Source organism: Anabrus simplex, chromosome 1, assembly GCF_040414725.1.
Source record: "Anabrus simplex isolate iqAnaSimp1 chromosome 1, ASM4041472v1, whole genome shotgun sequence".
NCBI lineage: Eukaryota > Metazoa > Arthropoda > Insecta > Orthoptera > Tettigoniidae > Anabrus > Anabrus simplex.
In genome coordinates, this window is record NC_090265.1 from 249,277,833 (window position 1) to 249,296,774 (window position 18,942).

At 39.7% G+C, this 18,942-nt stretch overlaps 1 protein-coding gene across 4 annotated transcripts in view; it reads right to left on the reverse strand.

The window, feature by feature from the left end:
* The window catches only part of LOC136864544 (trypsin eta), a 243,539-nt gene extending 225,168 nt beyond the window's left edge, over window positions 1–18,371 (reverse strand). For all 4 annotated transcript variants that reach the window (XM_067141682.2, XM_067141672.2, XM_067141690.2 and 1 more), the window contains exon 1: window positions 18,287–18,371. In XM_067141682.2, coding sequence (XP_066997783.2) covers window positions 18,287–18,341 — 55 coding nt within the window. In that variant the 5' untranslated portion in view covers window positions 18,342–18,371. The remainder of the gene's footprint in view (window positions 1–18,286) is intronic.
* Between the last annotated feature and the right edge of the window lie 571 nt (window positions 18,372–18,942).

The window sequence follows — 18,942 nt, forward strand, 5'->3', positions numbered from 1 at the left end:
TGGTGGCGGTAAATTCCACGTGCTTTACAAACCTATGTGCTTTTCTGACAGCTGTTATCCACCATCTTTAATCCAGAGAGAACAGTGCTGCACTCTTTAGTTGAAATGTGGTGGCAGAAAATTCCACGTGCTCTTGTTTGGAAACAAATCAACGTGCTTTTTGGACAGCTGTCATCCGCCATATTTAATCAACAGAGCACCGTGCTGCGCTCTTTAGTTGAAATGTGGTGGTGGCAAATTCCACGTACTCTTGTTTGGAAACAAATTCTACGTGCTCTTCAGCTGTCATCCACCATCTTTAATCAAGAGAGCACCGTGCTGCCCTCTTTGTGGTGGCGGATAATTTGAAAAATTCTTTTTGACAAGCAGCCATCTTTAATCCAGAGAGAACAGTGCTGCCCTCTTTAGCTACTTACCTTTGAGGCGGTTAATTTGAAAAATTATATTTGACAAGCTGTCATCTTTAATGAAAAGAGCATCCTGCTGCTATCTTGCGGGTAATTTTTACGTCACAGCTGTCATCCACCATCTTGCATTGCTAACCTTAGTGCTGCCCTCTTTAGCTACTTACCTTTGAGGCGGACTATTTGAAAAAATCTATTTGACAAGCTGTCACCCGCCACCACATTTCAACTAAAGAGTGCAGCACCGAGGTAAGCGATGTAAGATAGCGGTAACTGTGTTGAATAAAGATGACTGTTTGTCAAAAAGAATTTTTTTCAAATTATCCGCTACTACATAGAGTGCGGCACTGCGCTCTCTTGATTAAAGATGGCGGATGACAAAAAGCACGTGCGTTTGTAAGGCACGTGGAATTTACCACCACCACAAAGAGGGCAGCACGGTGCTCTCTAGATTAAAGATGGCAGATTACAACTGTTAGAATAAAGCATCTAGATTTTAAATTGCTCGCTACTACGATAAAGATAGCAGCACGGTGCTCAAAGATGGCTGCTTGTCAAAAAAAGATATTTTCAAATTATCTGCTACCACATTTCAACTAAAGAGTGCAGCACTGAGGTTTGCGATGCAAGATGGCGGGTGACAGCTTGTCAAGTAGATTTTTTTTCAAATAGTCCGCCTCAAAGGTAAGTAGCTAAAGAGGGCAGCACTAAGGTTAGCAATGCAAGATGGTGGATGACAGCTGTGACGTAAAAATTACCCGCAAGATAGCAGCACGATGCCCTTTTCATTAAAGATGACAGCTTGTCAAATATAATTTTTCAAATTAACCGCCTCAAAGGTAAGTAGCTAAAGAGGGCAGCACTGTTCTCTCTGGATTAAAGATGGCTGCTTGTCAAAAAGAATTTTTCAAATTATCCGCCACCACAAAGAGGGCAGCACGGTGCTCTCTTGATTAAAGATGGTGGATGACAGCTGAAGAGCACGTAGAATTTGTTTCCAAACAAGAGTACGTGGAATTTGCCGCCACCACATTTCAACTAAAGAGTGCAGCACGGTGCTCTGTTGATTAAAGATGGCGGATGACAGCTGTCAAAAAAGCACGTTGATTTGTTTCCAAACAAGAGCACGTGGAATTTGCTGCCACCACATTTCAACTAAAGAGTGCAGCACTGTTCTCTCTGGATTAAAGATGGTGGATAACAGCTGTCAGAAAAGGACATGGGTTTGTAAAGCACGTGGAATTTACCGCCACCACATTTCAAAGGTAAGTAGCTAAAGAGGGCATCACGGTGCTCTCTAGATTAAAGATGGCGGATGATAGCTGTCAAAAAAGCTCATAGGTTTGTTTCCAAACAAGAGAATGTAGAATTTTTTCAAATTGCCGCCACCACATTTCAAAGGTATCTAGCTAAAGAGTGCAGCACTGAGGTTTGTGATGCAAGATGGCAGATGACAGCTGTCAGAAAAAAGCACGTGAGTTTGTTTCCAAACAAGAGCACGTGGAATTTACCGCCACCACAAAGAGGGCAGCACTGTGCTCAAAGATGGCTGCTGTCACGTGGAATTGTCTGCCACCACATTTCAAAGGTTTCTAGCTAAAGAGGGCAGCACGGTGCTCAAAGATGGCTGCTGTCAAAAAGCATTTTTCAAATTATCCGCCACCACATTTCAAAGGTAAGTAGCTAAAGAGGGCAGCACTGTGCTCTATAGATTAAAGATGGCGGATGACAGCTGTCAAAAAAGCTCATAGGGTTGTTTCCAAACAAGAGAATGTAGAATTTTTTCAAATTGCCGCCACCACATTTCAAAGGTATCTAGCTAAAGAGTGCAGCACTGAGGTTTGTGATGCAGGATGGCGGATGACAGCTGTCAGAAAAAAGCACGTGAGTTTGTTTCCAAACAAGAGCACGTGGAATTTACCGCCACCACAAAGAGGGCAGCACTGTGCTCAAAGATGGCTGCTGTCACGTGGAATTGTCTGCCACCACATTTCAAAGGTTTCTAGCTAAAGAGGGCAGCACGGTGCTCAAAGATGGCTGCTGTCAAAAAGCATTTTTCAAATTATCCGCCACCACATTTCAAAGGTAAGTAGCTAAAGAGGGCAGCACTGTGCTCTATAGATTAAAGATGGCGGATGACAGCTGTCAAAAAGGCAGGTGGTTTTGTTTATCTCGCGCTAGTGAGGTTAAGTTGGTAGCACTAAGGTTTAGGCCCGCCAAGATGGCAGCACTGCCGATGACAGGTGACGAATTTGCAGCTACTGCGATAAAGAGGGCAGCACGGTGCTCTGTAGTTTAAAGATGGCGGATGACAGCTGTCAAAAAAGCACATGGATTTGTTTATCTCGCGCTGGTTAGGTTAAGTTGGTACTACTGAGGTTTAGGCCCGTCAGGATGGCAGTACTGAGGTTAGCGATGCGTTGTTGTCTGTCAAAAAGCACGTGGCTGTCAAAAACACGTGGATTTGTTTACATATTCAAATCTCGCGCCAAAATTCAAATTTCCCGTCAAAATTCAAATTTCCCGCCAAAATTCAAATTTCCCGCGGGAGGCGGAGCGGCCCCTGGGAGCCCGGAGGAGGAGGCGGCGGCAGAACTGTCCTATTATACTACTATTTCAGTACATGTTTAGTCCCCTAATTAGGGACATCTTCAGCTGATGAAAACAAATTACAAGGCATACAGTATTACTTCTTACGACCAATGTTAACGTATGTCTTTGATTATCAATATTCAAAACCGTACGGAGGTTGGGAATTTGGTCACGAGTTCCTTTGTGTGGTAGACTTGAACTCTCAAGCCAAGTACTTCACTTTATATTATAGTCCTGCGCAGTGATTCTTCGTTGCATGGTTCTTTAGCTAGAACACAGCTTCGTAATGTTCTCGTTTTTTGTTTTTCTTTTTGTCTTTCCTGTAAGAACATTTGATTTTATTATTCACCTTTTTCAGCAGTTGTCCCTGATGTTCCGGGAGTTGGTCGTGCGGTTAGGGGCGCGCAACTGTGAGCTTGCACCCGGGAGATAGTGGGTTCGAGCCCCACTGTCGGCAACCCGGACGATGGTATTCCGTGGTTTCCCATTTTCACACCAGGCAAATGCTGGGCTGTACCTTAATTAAGACCACGCCGCTTCCTTCCCATTCCTAATTCCTAGGCCTTTCATATCCCATCGTCGCCATAAGATTTATCTGTGTCGGTGCGACGTAAAACCAACTCTAAAAAAAAAAGAACGGAGCCAAAGTTTCTTCGGACATCCAGTGTTGTCATTCCACCACGGTGTTTAATACAGGCATGCTTTTTATTGCTTCTGTGATCCTTTCCAAAATTATCTTCCACACTTTGCTGCAGCTTCCTTCAAGGTCAGGTGGTCCAATCAGTGGCGTATGCTGGGATCAAGACGTGGGCTACCAGTAGACTTACGCTACCCCTTTTTGATGGTTGGTTTAGTGAACGTGAAGCCTTCGGCGTTTTGAGCTGCAGCCAACAACCAACGGAAAAGCCTGTGGTGTTGTGAAAGCTGCTTCACAAGCTACTGCCCTGGCCTCTACTACTGCCAATGCTCAACCCCTGATCTGTGGAGATGGTAACCTAAGGTTTAGCAAATTAAAGTCCGGTTTTGTGGCTAAATGGATAGAATGTTTGCCTTTGGTCCGATGGCCCCGGATCAATTTACAGAATCAACCCCCTCATACTGTTAATTCCCCTGGCTTGGGAACTGGATGTTTATGACGTCTTCGCCATTCATTTTATCCTCATTAGGACACCATCAAGCCTCTACAGATGCCATGCACCATTATTATTATTATTATTATTATTATTATTATTATTATTATTATTATTATTATTATTATTAAATACAAATCCTGAATTTTACAGCGATCGTATCCATCATTCACTGGTTTATTAGCTTCCTCGGGAGATCAGTAGTGGATTCTGACCCATGATCATGATTCCAACCAATAAAAGAGATTCTGAAAGATTCCATTCCATTTTAGCAGATCTACCTATAAAAAGAAAATTATATTACTCCTATAACAGTATCCCTGCAGTGTCTTCTAAAAAGATGTATAAGTAAACCAGCACTCTATTTTCTATATGATTAAGTCAGATGTATGAGGTGAGAAGGTATATACGATGAGTAATGCATGGTTGATAGCAGTGGCGATCTGACGGACCGAATTCTAGCACACTTATTCGCCCGGTCCCCGCTCCTATCCGCTATACGCTGTACAGCAGCAAGCCGCTGTGGGCGAGTAGATGGGAGAAGGACGAGAGTCTGGGCTGCAATATCAGTCTCCGATGCCTTGCTCTCAGAAATACGTGCGACGGTTTTTCTCACTGCTTTCAAGTTCTGTAAATGGAACAATGTGTCAGATGCTCACATTATAGTGTGCTTTAGATTTCCATCGTCCTCAATTGAGGTTTGGGCTTCACCGATAGCCTTGGTAGCCCTCAGTATACGCCACTGGGTCCAATGTTTCGAAGTGGCTCAGGAGCTTTCATTCGGGTCGAATTCGGTTTGACTTTTGATCACTGGTTTGCTCAGTTTGATTTTAAGAAAGGCCCAGAGACGGCAATGATCCGACGCATATCCAGCATTTAACTTCCTTCTGATTTTCTCCACCTTTTGTCTACAAGAATGTAATCAATCTGCTTCGTATACTGTCCATTCGGGGAAGTTCACATGAACGGACGTCTTTTGAACATGGTATTCAAAATGGAAAATCTGTTATCGATAGGGAACTGTAATAGACGGCTGCCCTCGTTAATTGCGCTCTCTCCGTGCCTCGCAAATGACTATTCACCGCAGTATTCCCGACCTTGGCAATAAAATATCCTAGAACAACTGTGATTCCCTTTAATAGGCTACGTCCAGACAGGATCCGTTCAGCTACGTGCAACACGTCATGGTGCGTTTTATACGACAGAGTCGTATCAGTCTTACACGGCGTGGCCACACAGGATCAGCCATACGTTTTGTCAGTCTTCACCATACCATTCGGAAGGATAGGCCGGATGAACTGAAAGGAATTTTTTGTGAAGAGAGAAGTTGGTGTCATGAAATAAATAATGTAAACGAAGTTTAGGCGAATACCATATGTTGTTTCCAAAACTTCTGAAGCACGATGAAAAATTTTCTGAGTAAGTTACTTCAGGATGTCGAAATACTGCTTTGATGTTATTCATGAGAGTATTCGAGACAGACTGTCAAAAGTAAAATTAAATGACCATGATCCAATTTTCTCATGGAGTAGTTTCCTTTTGTAGATAGTTGTTCCAGTGCGTTGACAAACTGGGGGAAATTTTGTGCCAATATTCGAATGCTTTTGTATTTTTCAGACCATTTAACCTCACGCATTTGCGAAAGATTGAGACCCAGATTCCTACGAGCAGTCGATTTCTTGAAGAAGTTTATGGTATCCTTTACAGTAGCAATGTGTTTCTAGTTTCCGGTAAATTATTTTTTTCGTTGACCACAAGATTTATTTTGTGGTTGGAGTAATGGAAAAATAATGCTCGAGAGTATTTTTCCTTAAAATTGCTTAAAATTGCTCTTTGCCTGCCATTGTAGAGCAACCGTCAAAACCAAGTCCTAGACAATTTTCTGGTGGAAAATTATAGCTAACTAAAAAAATTGTCATTTGCTTTTGCGATTGATGGGGCATCTTGGGTTTTCAGTTCCACAACATCCATGAATTCTTCTCAGATATTCCACGGATTTTCATCGCAGAAACTTAAGCCAACAGATAGTTGTTCTTTTCCAGATACGTTGGCTGTTTCGTCAACTAAGACTGAGCAAGCTGTTGCTTTCTTAGCATCGTTTGTTACACTCTCCCTAATAACTTCGCCACACAACCTTGCCAGTTAAGTTTGTATTATTGGCGACGTGTATGCGGCATTCCTAGATGCTTCTCTAGGTGATCCTTCAATATTTTTCTATCGCCAGAAAACCCCTTCTTCCGCTTCTTTTACTCTAAGAGGCATATCATGCGAGCCGTAGAAAATCACACAGGGAATAATCGGTAATAATTTTGCTTGTTGTCTTCGATTATGTTTTGTTGAAAAGGTTGCACTTGAAAATCTACAGGCACATTTTCGAGGAAAGCCTTCGCAGCGGTTGTTGCAGTTTTGTGTATGATGGTGGCGACTTGATTCCGGCAGTCCTCGTGTATTTTCTTGAACTTTGTGAATGGTCTAATTATGAATGGTCCTAAGACTCCCCGAAAAGTGCAAGTAGCAGGAGGGAGTAAAACACAGTGCTTGAAGAGAGCACCCTTCATTCACTTCGTTCACTATCCATGGTTCGTATTGATCTAACCAGGCACAGTTCAATTTTCTTCACAAATCGCTTACATTAATTGCAAAATTGTAATTCTTAGACGAAGCCCACGGATTCTTTAACAACTCTTTCCTCGTTTCCACCGTTCACTAGAAAGATCGTCCTAGATATCGTCCCAAGTCATTTTCATGGCAGCTATCATTCTCTTCAGTTTCAGGATTGACTACAAAGGCAGGCATCTGTTTAGATGTTGATAGAGAAGGTTCGAGCCAATGGGCAGCTATTTCCGCGGATGCTAAAGAATTTGGCAATTGTCCGGTATCAGTTACAGACGAGCTTGGCGATCTAATTCATCATTGTTATCCTCGCTCCCACTGCTACTTCACGTTCCCTTTTCCTTTTAAGAGATGTAGTCCCTACAAAACATATGTACATGGTATTCGTAATTTATATAAATCAAAAAATCTATTTGGATTCTACAGTTCAATAGAGTTGAATATTGAATGAAAATCCACAGCCTGTTTCCAGTCATTCGACCAGGTCAGGAATGGAATGAATGAAGCTCCCATCTAGCGGCGTGGATAGGAATTGTGCCGGTTGCCGAAGCCTGTCGTACTCCTCTGAGGCAATGATTAATGAATGACAGATGAAATGATAATGAAGAGTGTTGCTGGAATGAATTATGACAGGGAAAACCGAAATACCCGGAGAAAAACCAGTCCCGACTCCGCTTTGTCCAGCACAAATCTCACATGGAGTAACCGGGATTTGAACCACGGAACCCAGCGGTGAGAGGCCGGTGCGCTGCCGCCTGAGCCACGGAGGAGAGTTGAACATTAAAAAGTAAGAAAGTGAAATTCCCTTCAGGTATTGTCTTCATCGTTCGTTTAATTTAAGCTATCGTTTTTTTAACAGAATCCAGCAAGCTCTACGATAGGTTACTTGGTTAGATATTCATTTTGGCGGATTTATTATTATTATTATTATTATTATTATTATTATTATTATTATTATTATTATTATTATTGTTGTTGTTGTTGTTGTTATTATTATTGTTGTTGTTGTTGTTGTTGTTGTTGTTGTTGTTGTTGTTGTTTTGCCTCCTAGGGGGTTGGGTAGTTGCCTCCCCCCACAACCCCTCGCTGGGTACGCCCTTGTTCCTTATTTCCATATGCAGTCGGTGCCATTTTATGAAAGTTTACGGTACCGTACCTTTCTTTGTAGAATATAAGTGTGCGAGTGTATTTATGTGAATCAGCGGACACTTAGGTTCTGTGATTATACGCAGTAATGTTTTTTTTTTTCTTTTTGCTTTACGTCGCACCGACACAGATAGGTCTTATGGCGACGATGGAACAGGAAAGGCCTAGGAATAGGAAGGAAGCGGCCGTGGTCTTAATTAAGGTACAGCCCCAGCATTTGTCTGGTGTAAAACCAAACCAAACCAAACCCCATGGCACTACAGCCCTTGAAGGGCCTTGGCCTAACAAGCGACCGCTGCTCAGCCCGAAGGCCTGCAGATTACGAGGTGTCGTATGGTCAGCACGACGAATCCTCTCGGCGGTTATTCTTGGCTTTCTAGACCGGGATTTGTCTGGTGTAAAAATAGGAAACCACGGAAAACCATCTTCAGGGCTGCCGACAGTGGTGTTCGAACCCACTATCTCCCGGATGCGAGCTCACAGCTGCGCGCAGTAATGTAAGAATGTGTTTCTTTTGATCGTGCTGTGAATAGTGTTTAAGTCGAACTACGGCAATGCCTCTCATAAAACTATTCTTAAGTTATCTAATGAATAAAACATTAATAAATAAGTGGATTAGGAATATGCTATACATCGTGACTATTTTAAAGTCGTTGACAAAACAGTAGTGTGCTTACACTACTTTGATAGTAAGTCTGAGGTTAGGGAAGACTTGTTTTTTCTAATTCTAAATGGTGAACCTGTTCGTGTTTCTCGAGAAAAATGCATTTAGATAGATGATAATTGATATGGTGCCCACCCTCATCGGAGGGTCTGCCTTACAAGGGCTGCACCCGGCTAGAAATAGCCACACGAAATTATTATTATTATTATTATTATTATTATTATTATTATTATTATTATTATTATTATTATTATTGTTATTATTATTATTATTATTATTATTATTATTATTATTATTATTATTATTATTATTATTATTATTATTATTATTATTATTATTGATATGGTGATGTACTTTCAGAGTTTATACGTTTCAAAGTGTCGAGTGATTTAGATGCAAGTGTATTTTACAAGAATCTTTTCTTGCCTGCGAGTAAGTTTGCCTGGGTCTTGGAGTGTAACATAACCTATCTGTGTGACATATGGAGCAAGCTGGAAAATGTTGTGAGCTGTCTTGCCAATAATAGTGGTAAAACTGTAATTCTCTGAAATAATAACTTAATTGATAAATGTACACTGTTATACAGAAGATATAGTGAGTTGGAGGAATTAGCTGGGTTTGAAATGCATCGTTTTACAGTACCAGCATCTTCCTCTTCATGTTGTGGTTATCTGATATCAAGCATACTACATCCAATGGAAGCTCGTCCATGTAGGTTAAAGACACCAATAGTTAGAGTCAATAGAGTTTTTGCATTCATGTTCCTCAATGGGGAAAGACCTGTTATCTCTTTTGTGTCTGAAGGTTTCAGTACTAAGTTTACCATTATTGTGTGAGGTGCTCCTTTATCATAAGTCAACGTAAGTTTTAAGAATTTCCAGAAAGGAAAGCCTAGCATTATCAGGACCGTTAAATGGGTTGACATCCTCATTTCGGGTGTACTTTCCTTTCATTGGGTGCTGAACATTTCAAATTGTCAACCACTTCGAAACCAAGGCAATAAGTTCTTATGACAGCGAATAAATTGAGAAATTTCGCACCTTTCAGTTGTTTATCTAGTCGTTTCTTAAATGATTTCAAACAAGGTGGAAATTTATCAAAAATATCTCCCATAGTAAATTATTTCTATCCCTAATTCTTCTTTGCAGCTTCGTTTGATAATTTAATCTTATTCCTATCCTTGGTATTTTTTCCCAAGTTACCGGAGTGGACACTTGACATTGATTTGCCCATCCTTTCGCCAACTCTTTAGAGTGCTTCTGTGGTGGTTAGTAATGTGATGTGTTGTATGAAGATGAAGAAAAGTATATTAAGAACATGAACACCCGATCCCCTAGCCAGAGGAATTAACCATACACAATTCACCTCGATCGGATAGGGTGTCGAACCAAGGGCCCTCTGAACCGAAACCCAATACACAAATACGCTAACCATTCGGTCAAAAGCCGGACCGCTAGATTATGTAATCATTACTCATATAAATAGTCAGTACTCTCTTGCCAAATTATGCATAAGGATTGTGACAATACAACTTCAAGGTTTAAAAAAAATTAATAACAAGGAAACAAGAGATTGATAATGACAGAGTTAGTTCTTCCTGTGATTACTGCCACACCAAAGTGACAACGAAGCATCAAAATATACCTCAGAACAATTATGAGCGGAGAACGCCTTAGTAACCTAGCAGTGATTTCAACTGAGAAAACGAAAAGCTACTACTACATGTGTGAACCAAATGCCATCATTGATAAGTTCACCTCAAAGAAAGCACGCTGGATTCAATTCACAAATATTGCACAAGCATGCATGTAGTAAATGCAATGCCGGGCTGAGTGGCTCAGGCGGTTGAGACGCTAGCCTTCTGACTACAGAATGGTAGGTCGGATCCTGGCTCAGTCCGGTGGTATTTGAAGGTGCTCATATACGTCAGCCTCGTGTCGGTAGATTTACTGGTACGTAAAATAACTCTTGCGGTACTAAATTCCGGTACCTCAGCGTCTCCGAAAACCGTAAAAGTAGTTAGGGGGACGTAAAGCCAATAACATTACTATTATTTATTAAAAATGTATTTCACGTGTTTATAATCCATCATAATTATACTACTTTTGACCGAGCTCGATAGCTGCAGTCGCTTTAAGTGCGGCCAGTATCCAGTATTCGGGAGATAGTAGGTTCGAACCCCACTGTCGGCAGCCCTGAAAATAGTTTTCCGTGGTTTCCCATTTTCACACCAGGCAAATGCTGGGGCTGTACCTTAATTAAGGCCACGGCCGCTTCCTTCCCACTTCTAGCCCTTTCATGTCCCATCGTCGCCGTAAGACCTATCTGTGTCGCTGCGACGTAAAGCAACTAGCAAATATATATATACTTTTGGTTTAAAAATAGGTAATTGTTTAGAAACAAAAAGAACAGCGCTTTCAAATATTCTGATAACGTGAAAGCAGTAATGTTCTTGAATGTTACGCTGATTTTGACTTTGGGCGAAAATGAGCAGGCATGGGCCCACCCAAAATATTTATCCTAGAGCCGCCACTGCCCAGAAATGAAGGGAATTCAACGCTGCATTTCAAAACGTCAAGGAAAATGCTGTAATATTCAATAACATTCCTTCCTTTTTCTTCATTAAAATAGACGTCTCCGAGGAACTGCTAAGAAAGTGCGTTAATTTTTAACATACCTGAGATCTAAGGAATAAATTTAACAATTCCTTTGTATTTGAATTTGAATTGTATTTTCTGAAGGAATAATATTAGGATAGTAATGGGCCCATCGCTATTCAGAAGCATAAACATAAGTGAAGAAGTATTTTCCAGGATGAAACATGTGAAGTGCACAATGAGAACGCGAATCACCGATACTCATTCAGAGAGATCGCTAAGATTTGCTACAGTATCGTGGGTGTCTTGTTCGTGAGATGCAATGCCAAGTCCCGCAATGACAGGTAACATATTAATTAAAGATTTTAATTAAGTTAATATTCATTTTAACCTTTGAAGTTTTGCAATGTCAATTTTTAGGAATAGCCTATATTGAATACTATTACTACTGCTGATATAACTACTACTACTACTACTAATAATAATAATAATAATAATAATAATAATAATAATAATAATAATAATAATCTTATCAGCTTGCATTCAGGAGAGAGTGGGTTCGAACGCCAATGTCGGTAGCCCTGAAGATGGTTTTCCACGGTTTCCCATTTTCACACCAGGAAAATGTTAAGGCTGTACCTTAATTAACGCCACGGTCGCCTCCTTCCAACTACTAGGCTTTTCATTATAGGTAGGGCGTAATCCTTCACGCCTGTGAGGATGAGGCCCTACTTATGACAAATTCTAATTCCGAAAACAGTACACACCCTCAGCCCTTGAACCATTGGAATTAACCAACGACAGTTAAAATCCCCAACCAGGCCGGAAATGGAACCCGTGCAGGGACCCCTTGGACCAAAGTCCAATCAAACAAACCATTTATTCATGGAGCCGGACAAATTAAATCCTAGTTAAATTAATTCACACGACCCGTGAACCAACCGACCTCAATAGCAGTGGTTCCTTGTCAAAGACCTTTATTTATTTTTAACGGCGCACTAACACATTGTCATCACAACCTGATATCGTTCTCAATACAAACGTTGAATCGGCGTGAAAAGACCTCGAAATAGTCGCTGTAACTCCGCCTCTGAAATTTCACGTATCAGTCATCTGATTTCACTCTCCAGGGCTTCCAGAATACAAGGACCGTTCTTGTAAACTTTCGCTTTTAAAGTTCCCCACAAATAAAAATCACACACACTTAAATTTGAGAAACGAGGAGCCATAGTCCACGACTAATTAATCTCATCGAACATCTGTTTTAATGCAGGCATTGACCTTTTTATTTGTTGTACAATTTGCTTTGTGTCGCACTGAAACAGATAGGTTCTATGGCGACGATGGGATAGGAAAGGGCTGGGAATGGGAAGGAAGCATCCATTGCCTTCATTAAGGTATAGCCCCACCATTTGCCTGAACCACGGAAAATTATCTTCGGGGCTGCCGACAGTGGGGTTCGAACCCACTATCTCTCGAATGCATGCATTGACTGATGAGCTGTATGGACAGTGGCGTTATCTTGCTGGAAGTAGCCTAAGTATACTGCTTTTCTTCCTCAGCCAACATTTCGAATGCGACGTTAATAACGCTAATTATCAATCAATCAATCAATCAATCAATCAATCAATCAATCAATCAATCAATCAATCAATACTGATCTGCATTAAAGGCAGTCGCCCAGGTGGCAGATTCCTTATCTGTTGTTTTCCTGGCATTTTCTGAAGTGATTTCAAAAAATTGGAAATTTATTGAACATCTCCCTTGGTAAGTTATTCCAATCCCTAACTCCCCTTCCTATAAATGAATATTTGCCCCAGTTTGTCCACTTGAATTCCAACTTTATTTTCATACTAGCAAGATACCCGTGCTTCGCTACGGTATTATACTGAAATTTATAATTGAATGCTTATTGTTTTAGATATATAATCCGCCGAAATTCGCGATCTGACTCGTTTTCTTATAGATTACGGCAAGTTTCGTCCCATTTTTCAATCTTTCTTTCCAGCAATCGATTTCGTACTTCCCGGGCTAGGTCCAGGTATTCCACCCCGTCAGCTGGGGCCCTAAATATTTACCATCATTCCGCGGCCGGACTGCATTCTTAGTCATTACCCGTCCAGGACCCGTTTCCAGCGCGGTCCGCAAATTTGACGACGGTCCAGCACATTATTATTATTATTATTATTATTATTATTATTATTATTATTATTATTATTATTATTATTATTATTATTATTATTATTATTATTATTATTATTAGATGTTCTGGACCCCACAGCAAGATGCAAGACCGCTACTTGGCGGTAAATTACATCTGCTGCCATTGTCATTGTTGACAATGTGACCAGCACCATTGTCGCGCGTAGGCAAGTGTGCGGGATTTCTGGCGATACGAATGACATACTTCCGTGCATTATTGACCTATTATAGAGGTGAACACTTTGACGGGCAATCTCATTCCTATCGTTTATTTCAAATGTCTTTAAATTTTTATTTACATGCCAGGAGAATCTACTGTAATCTAAGAACGTTCTCCGAAGGAAAATATGGCTGTTGAAAACGAACCCAGGAAAGATTAAAAATGATCGGTTTATGATCAGAATAAGTACATCGAAAATCTACAGCCTGTTTCCAGTCATTCGACAGGGTCAGGAATGGAATGAATAAAGCCCCATCTAGCGACGACAATAGGAATTGTGACGGCTGCCGAAGCACTCGTCTGGGGCAATGATCGATTCATGACAAATAAAATGAAATATTGGACAGTGTTGCTGGAATGAATAATGACAGGGAAAACCGGAGTATCCGGAGAAAAACCTATCCCGCCTCCGTTTTGTCCAGCACGAATGTCACATGGAGTGACCGGGATTTGAACCACGGAACCCAGCTGTGAGAGGCCGGCGCGCTGCCGCCTGAGCAACGGGGGCTCCTTATAAGTACATTATGATCAGTAAAATCAATTGGTCTCACCTCCTTAGCACCCCACTGCCGTTAAGTTTATTTACCCCCCAAATTAAAAGAAGGCGTATTTCTTTATGTTTAAAAGAGATTCCAAACACCAATGTTCACGTCTATTACTTTCAGTTTTGAGATACAAGTCCCATAAAAATAATTCACTTTTATCACTTCCTTTCACACTCCCGCCCCCCCCCCCCCCCCGCCCCTAAGTGAATTTTCTGGCAAAAAATACTTATTTCTTTAATAGTAAAGGATCTTCTAAATACCAATTATCACGACTCTTAACTTGGTCAGTTTTTGATGTATGTGTCCTTATGAAAGGAATTCAACTCCTTTTAACTCCCGCCCCCCAAGATGGTTCCCCCCAAATACGCGTTTATCATTGTTATTAAAGGAGATCCAAATACCAATTTTCACGTCTGTAACAACTTTATTTTTTATAACATGTATGTATTCTCATACAATTAAGTCAATTAATTTTTCAATTTTTTCAACACCCCCCTCCCCTCCCTTCATTGGATTTTCCGAGAATACGTGTTTCTTTGCTTTTAAAGCAGATTCCAATTATCAAATTTCACGTCTGTAACAACTTCATTTTTGAGATATCTGTAGCCTAATGAAAATAATTCAACACCATTTTCAGTCACTTTTACTCCCCCCCCCCTCCACCCAAGTGGTATTTCCGAAAACTAAAAATACACGTTTCTTTATTTTTATAGAGATAAAAAATACCATTTTTCGCTTCTGTAACATGTTAAGTTTTTTAGATATAATGTAGAAAGTCTCATTTAAAAATTTCACCCCTTTTTAGTTCCCCTTAAGTGGAGTTTCCAAAAACAAATGACCTATGTTTCTTTACATTTACAGGAGATTCCAAATACCACTTTTACGTCTGTAACATTTTACGTTTCTCAGATATTCTATAGATATAGTCTTTCAAAAAATTCACCCCAATTTGTCACTCCTGTTTAACCGCCATTAATTGGATTTTCCAAAAACAAAAAATACGTGCTTCTTTATTTTTAAAGAAGATCCCATATACAAATTTTCAGTTCTGTAATATCTTCAGTTTCTGAGGTATATGTATCCTCATTAAAGGCATTCAACCCATTATTCACCCTTTTACACCCCTCCTATTTGGATTTACAGAAAACAAAAAAATACGTGTTCCTTTATTTTTAAAGGAGATTCTAAATACCAATTTTTACATCTGTAAACTTTTAAAGTTTTAAGATGTAGATACACTCATTTTAAAAAATTACCTCCCTTTTCACCCCCATTATTTGGATTTTCCAAAAACGAAAAAATACTAGTTTCTTTATTTTTAAAGTAGATCCCAAATACCAATTTTCAGGTCTGTAATATCTTCAGGTTCTGAAATATAAGTAGCCTCATTAAAGGCATTCAACCCCTTTTTTACCCTTTTCCACCCTTCCTAATGGGATTTTCTGGAAACAAAAAATACTTGTTTCTTTATTTTTAAAGGAGATTCTAAATGCCAATTTTTACATCTATAAACTTTAAAAGTTTTGAGATATAGATACACTCATTTTAAAAATTCACCCCCTTTTCACCCCCACCATTAATTGGATTTTCCAAAAAAAAAAATATACGTGTTTCTTTATTTTTAAAGGAGATCCCAAACACCAATTGTCAGGTCTGTAATATCTTCAGTTTCTGGGATATAAGAATCCTCATTAAAGGCATTCAACCACTTTTTCACCTCTTTTCACCCCTCCTGTTGAGATTTCCGAAAACAAAAAAATAGTGTTTCTTTATTTTTAATGAAGATTCTAAATACCAATTTTTACATCTGAAACTTTAAAAGTTTTGAGATATAGATGCACTCATTTTAAAAATTAACCCCCCTTTTCATCCTCCCATTAATTGGATTTTCCAAAAACAAAAAAACGCGTTTATTTATTTTTAAAAGAGATCAAAAGTACCAATTTTCAAGTCTGTAATATCTCCATTTTCTGAGATATAAGTACCGGTATCCTGATTAAAGGCATTCAACCCCTTTTTAACCTTTTTTCATCCCTCCTATTGGGATTTTCTGAAAACAAAAGAAATACGTGTTTCCTTATTTTTAAAGAAGATTCTAAATACCAATTTTTACATCTGTAAACTTTTAAAGTTTTGAGATATAGATATGCACATTTTGAAATTTCACCCCCCTAGCGACGGAATATCCAAAAATCCTCTCTTAGCGAGCACCTACATTTTAATATGAATATATCCCCATTTGTCTCGGCGATGATGAATCAGTCAGTCAGTCAGTCAGTCAGTCAGTCAGTCAGGACAAGTTATTTTATAGACTAGCAAGATACCCGTGCTTCGCCACGGTATTATACTGAAATTTATAATTGAATTCTTATTGTTTTATATATAATCTGTCGAAATTCGCGATCTGACTCGTTTTCTGAGAGAATCCGCCAAAATTCGCGATCTGACTCGTTTTCTAATAACTTAGATTACGGCAAGTTTCCTCCCATTTTTATCGATTTCGTACTTCGCGGGCAAGGTCCAGATATTCCACCCGGTCAGTTGGGTCACTAAATCTTTGCCATCTTTTCCTATAAGCATTTTTAATATGGATCAAATCCTTCAGAAGATCCGGCGTGGTGTCGTCTTGGGTGCTTTGGCGGTACTGAACCCGCGGCCGAACTGCATTCTTAGTCATTACCCGTCCTGGAAACGCTTCCAGCGCGGTCCGCACATTTGACGACGGTCCAGAAAATTATTATTATTATTATTATTATTGTTATTATTATTATTGTTATTATTATTATTATTATTATTATTATTATTATTATTATTATTATTATTATTATTATTATTATTATTATTATTATTATTATTATCATTATTATTATTATTATTATTATTATTATTATAGATGTTCTGGACCCCATAGCAAGATGCAAGACCGCTACTTGGCGGTAAATTACATCTGCTGCCATTGTCATTGTTTACAATGTGACCAGCACCATTGTCGCGCGTAGGCAAGTGTGCGGGATTTCTAGCGATACGAATGAAATACTTCCGTGCATTATTGACCTTATTATAGAGGTGAACAATTGGATGGTCAATCTCATTCCTATAGTTTATTGCAAATGTGTTTAAATTTTTATTTATATGCCAGGAGAATCTACTGTAATCTAAGAACGTTCTCCGAAGGAAAAAATGGCTCCTGAAAACGAACCCAGGAAAGATTAAAAATGATCGGTTTATGATCAGAATAAGTACATCGAAAATCTACAGCCTGTTTCCAGTCAATTGATCGGGTTAGGAATGGAATGAATAAAGCCCCATCTAGCGGCGACAATAGGAATTGTGCCGGCTGCCGAAGCCTGTCGCACTCCTCTGGGGCAATGATTAATGAATGACAAATGAAATGAAATGATATTGGACAGTGTTGCTGGAATGAATGATGACAGGGAAAACCGGAGTATCTGGAGAAAACCTGTCCTGCCTCCGTTTTGTCCAGCACAAATGTCACGTAGAGTGACCGGGATTTGAACCACGGAACCCAGCTGTGAGAGGCCGACGCGCTACCGCCTGAGCAACGGAGGCTCCTTATAAGTACATTATGAATAGTAAAATCAATTGGTCTCACCTCCTTTTACACCCCACCACCGTTAAGTTTATTTAACTCTCTCCCCCCCCCCAAAAAAAAATTAAAAGAAGGCGTGTTTCTTTATGTTTAAAGGAGATTCCAAACACCAATGTTCACGTTTATTACCTTCAGTTTTGAGATATCAGTATCCCCATAAAAATAATTCACTTTATTTTGCACTAAAAATGCTTATAGGAAAAGATGGCAAAAATTTAGTGACCCAACTGACCGGGTGGAATATCTGGACCTTGCCCGCGAAGTACGAAATCGATTGCTGGAAAGATTGAAAAATGGGAGGAAACTTGCCGTAATCTAAGTTATTAGAAAACGAGTCAGATCGCGAATTTTGGCGGATTCTCTCAGAAAACGAGTCAGATCGCGAATTTCGACGGATTATATATAAAACAATAAGAATTCAATTATAAATTTCAGTATAATACCGTAGCGAAGCACGGGTATCTTGCTAATATATATATACCTTATACTGGACTCTGGGATTGAATTGTCCTGTAGTTCCCATTCTTCAAATGAGTAATAATGAGCATTAATAATGAGCTTACCATTAAGTACTGGTGCAAGAAGTAGTAAACAAGCAGCTAATAGTGCAATACACATTGCTCTGCCTAATCCTGAGGTACTGTTAGAAAAACGCTTCAGCTGCCTATAAATAAGTAGGCCTACAGTCATTTAAGATAAGGACTTTTATCAGTCCATCCTCTTTTGCCAAGTTAAGATGTGGCGAAATGCAGCATTTCTAATAAAACCCTTATTATTCTGTATCCAAGATGTTATCTCATAAATCCAATGGCTATAGAGAAGAGGAACTTTTGGGATTATTATTATTATTATTATTATTATATTATCGAGGGAGTTGGTTATGCGATACTTATCGGGAAGCTTGCATTCGGGAGATGGTGGGCTTGAACTCCACCGTCGGCGGCCCTGAAGATTTTCCGTGGTTTCCTATTTTAACACCAAGCAAATGATGAAGCTGTACCTTAATTAAGGCCACGATCACTTGCTACTCATCCCTGGTCCTTTCTTTCTTGAAAATCTACAGCCTGTTTCCAGTCATTCAACCGTATCAGGAATGGAATGAATGAAGCCCCCAACTAGCGGCGAGGATAGGAAATGTGCCGGCTGCCGAAGCCTGTCGCACTCCTCTGGGGCAATGATTAATGAATGACAGATGAAATGAAATGATAGGCTATTGGAG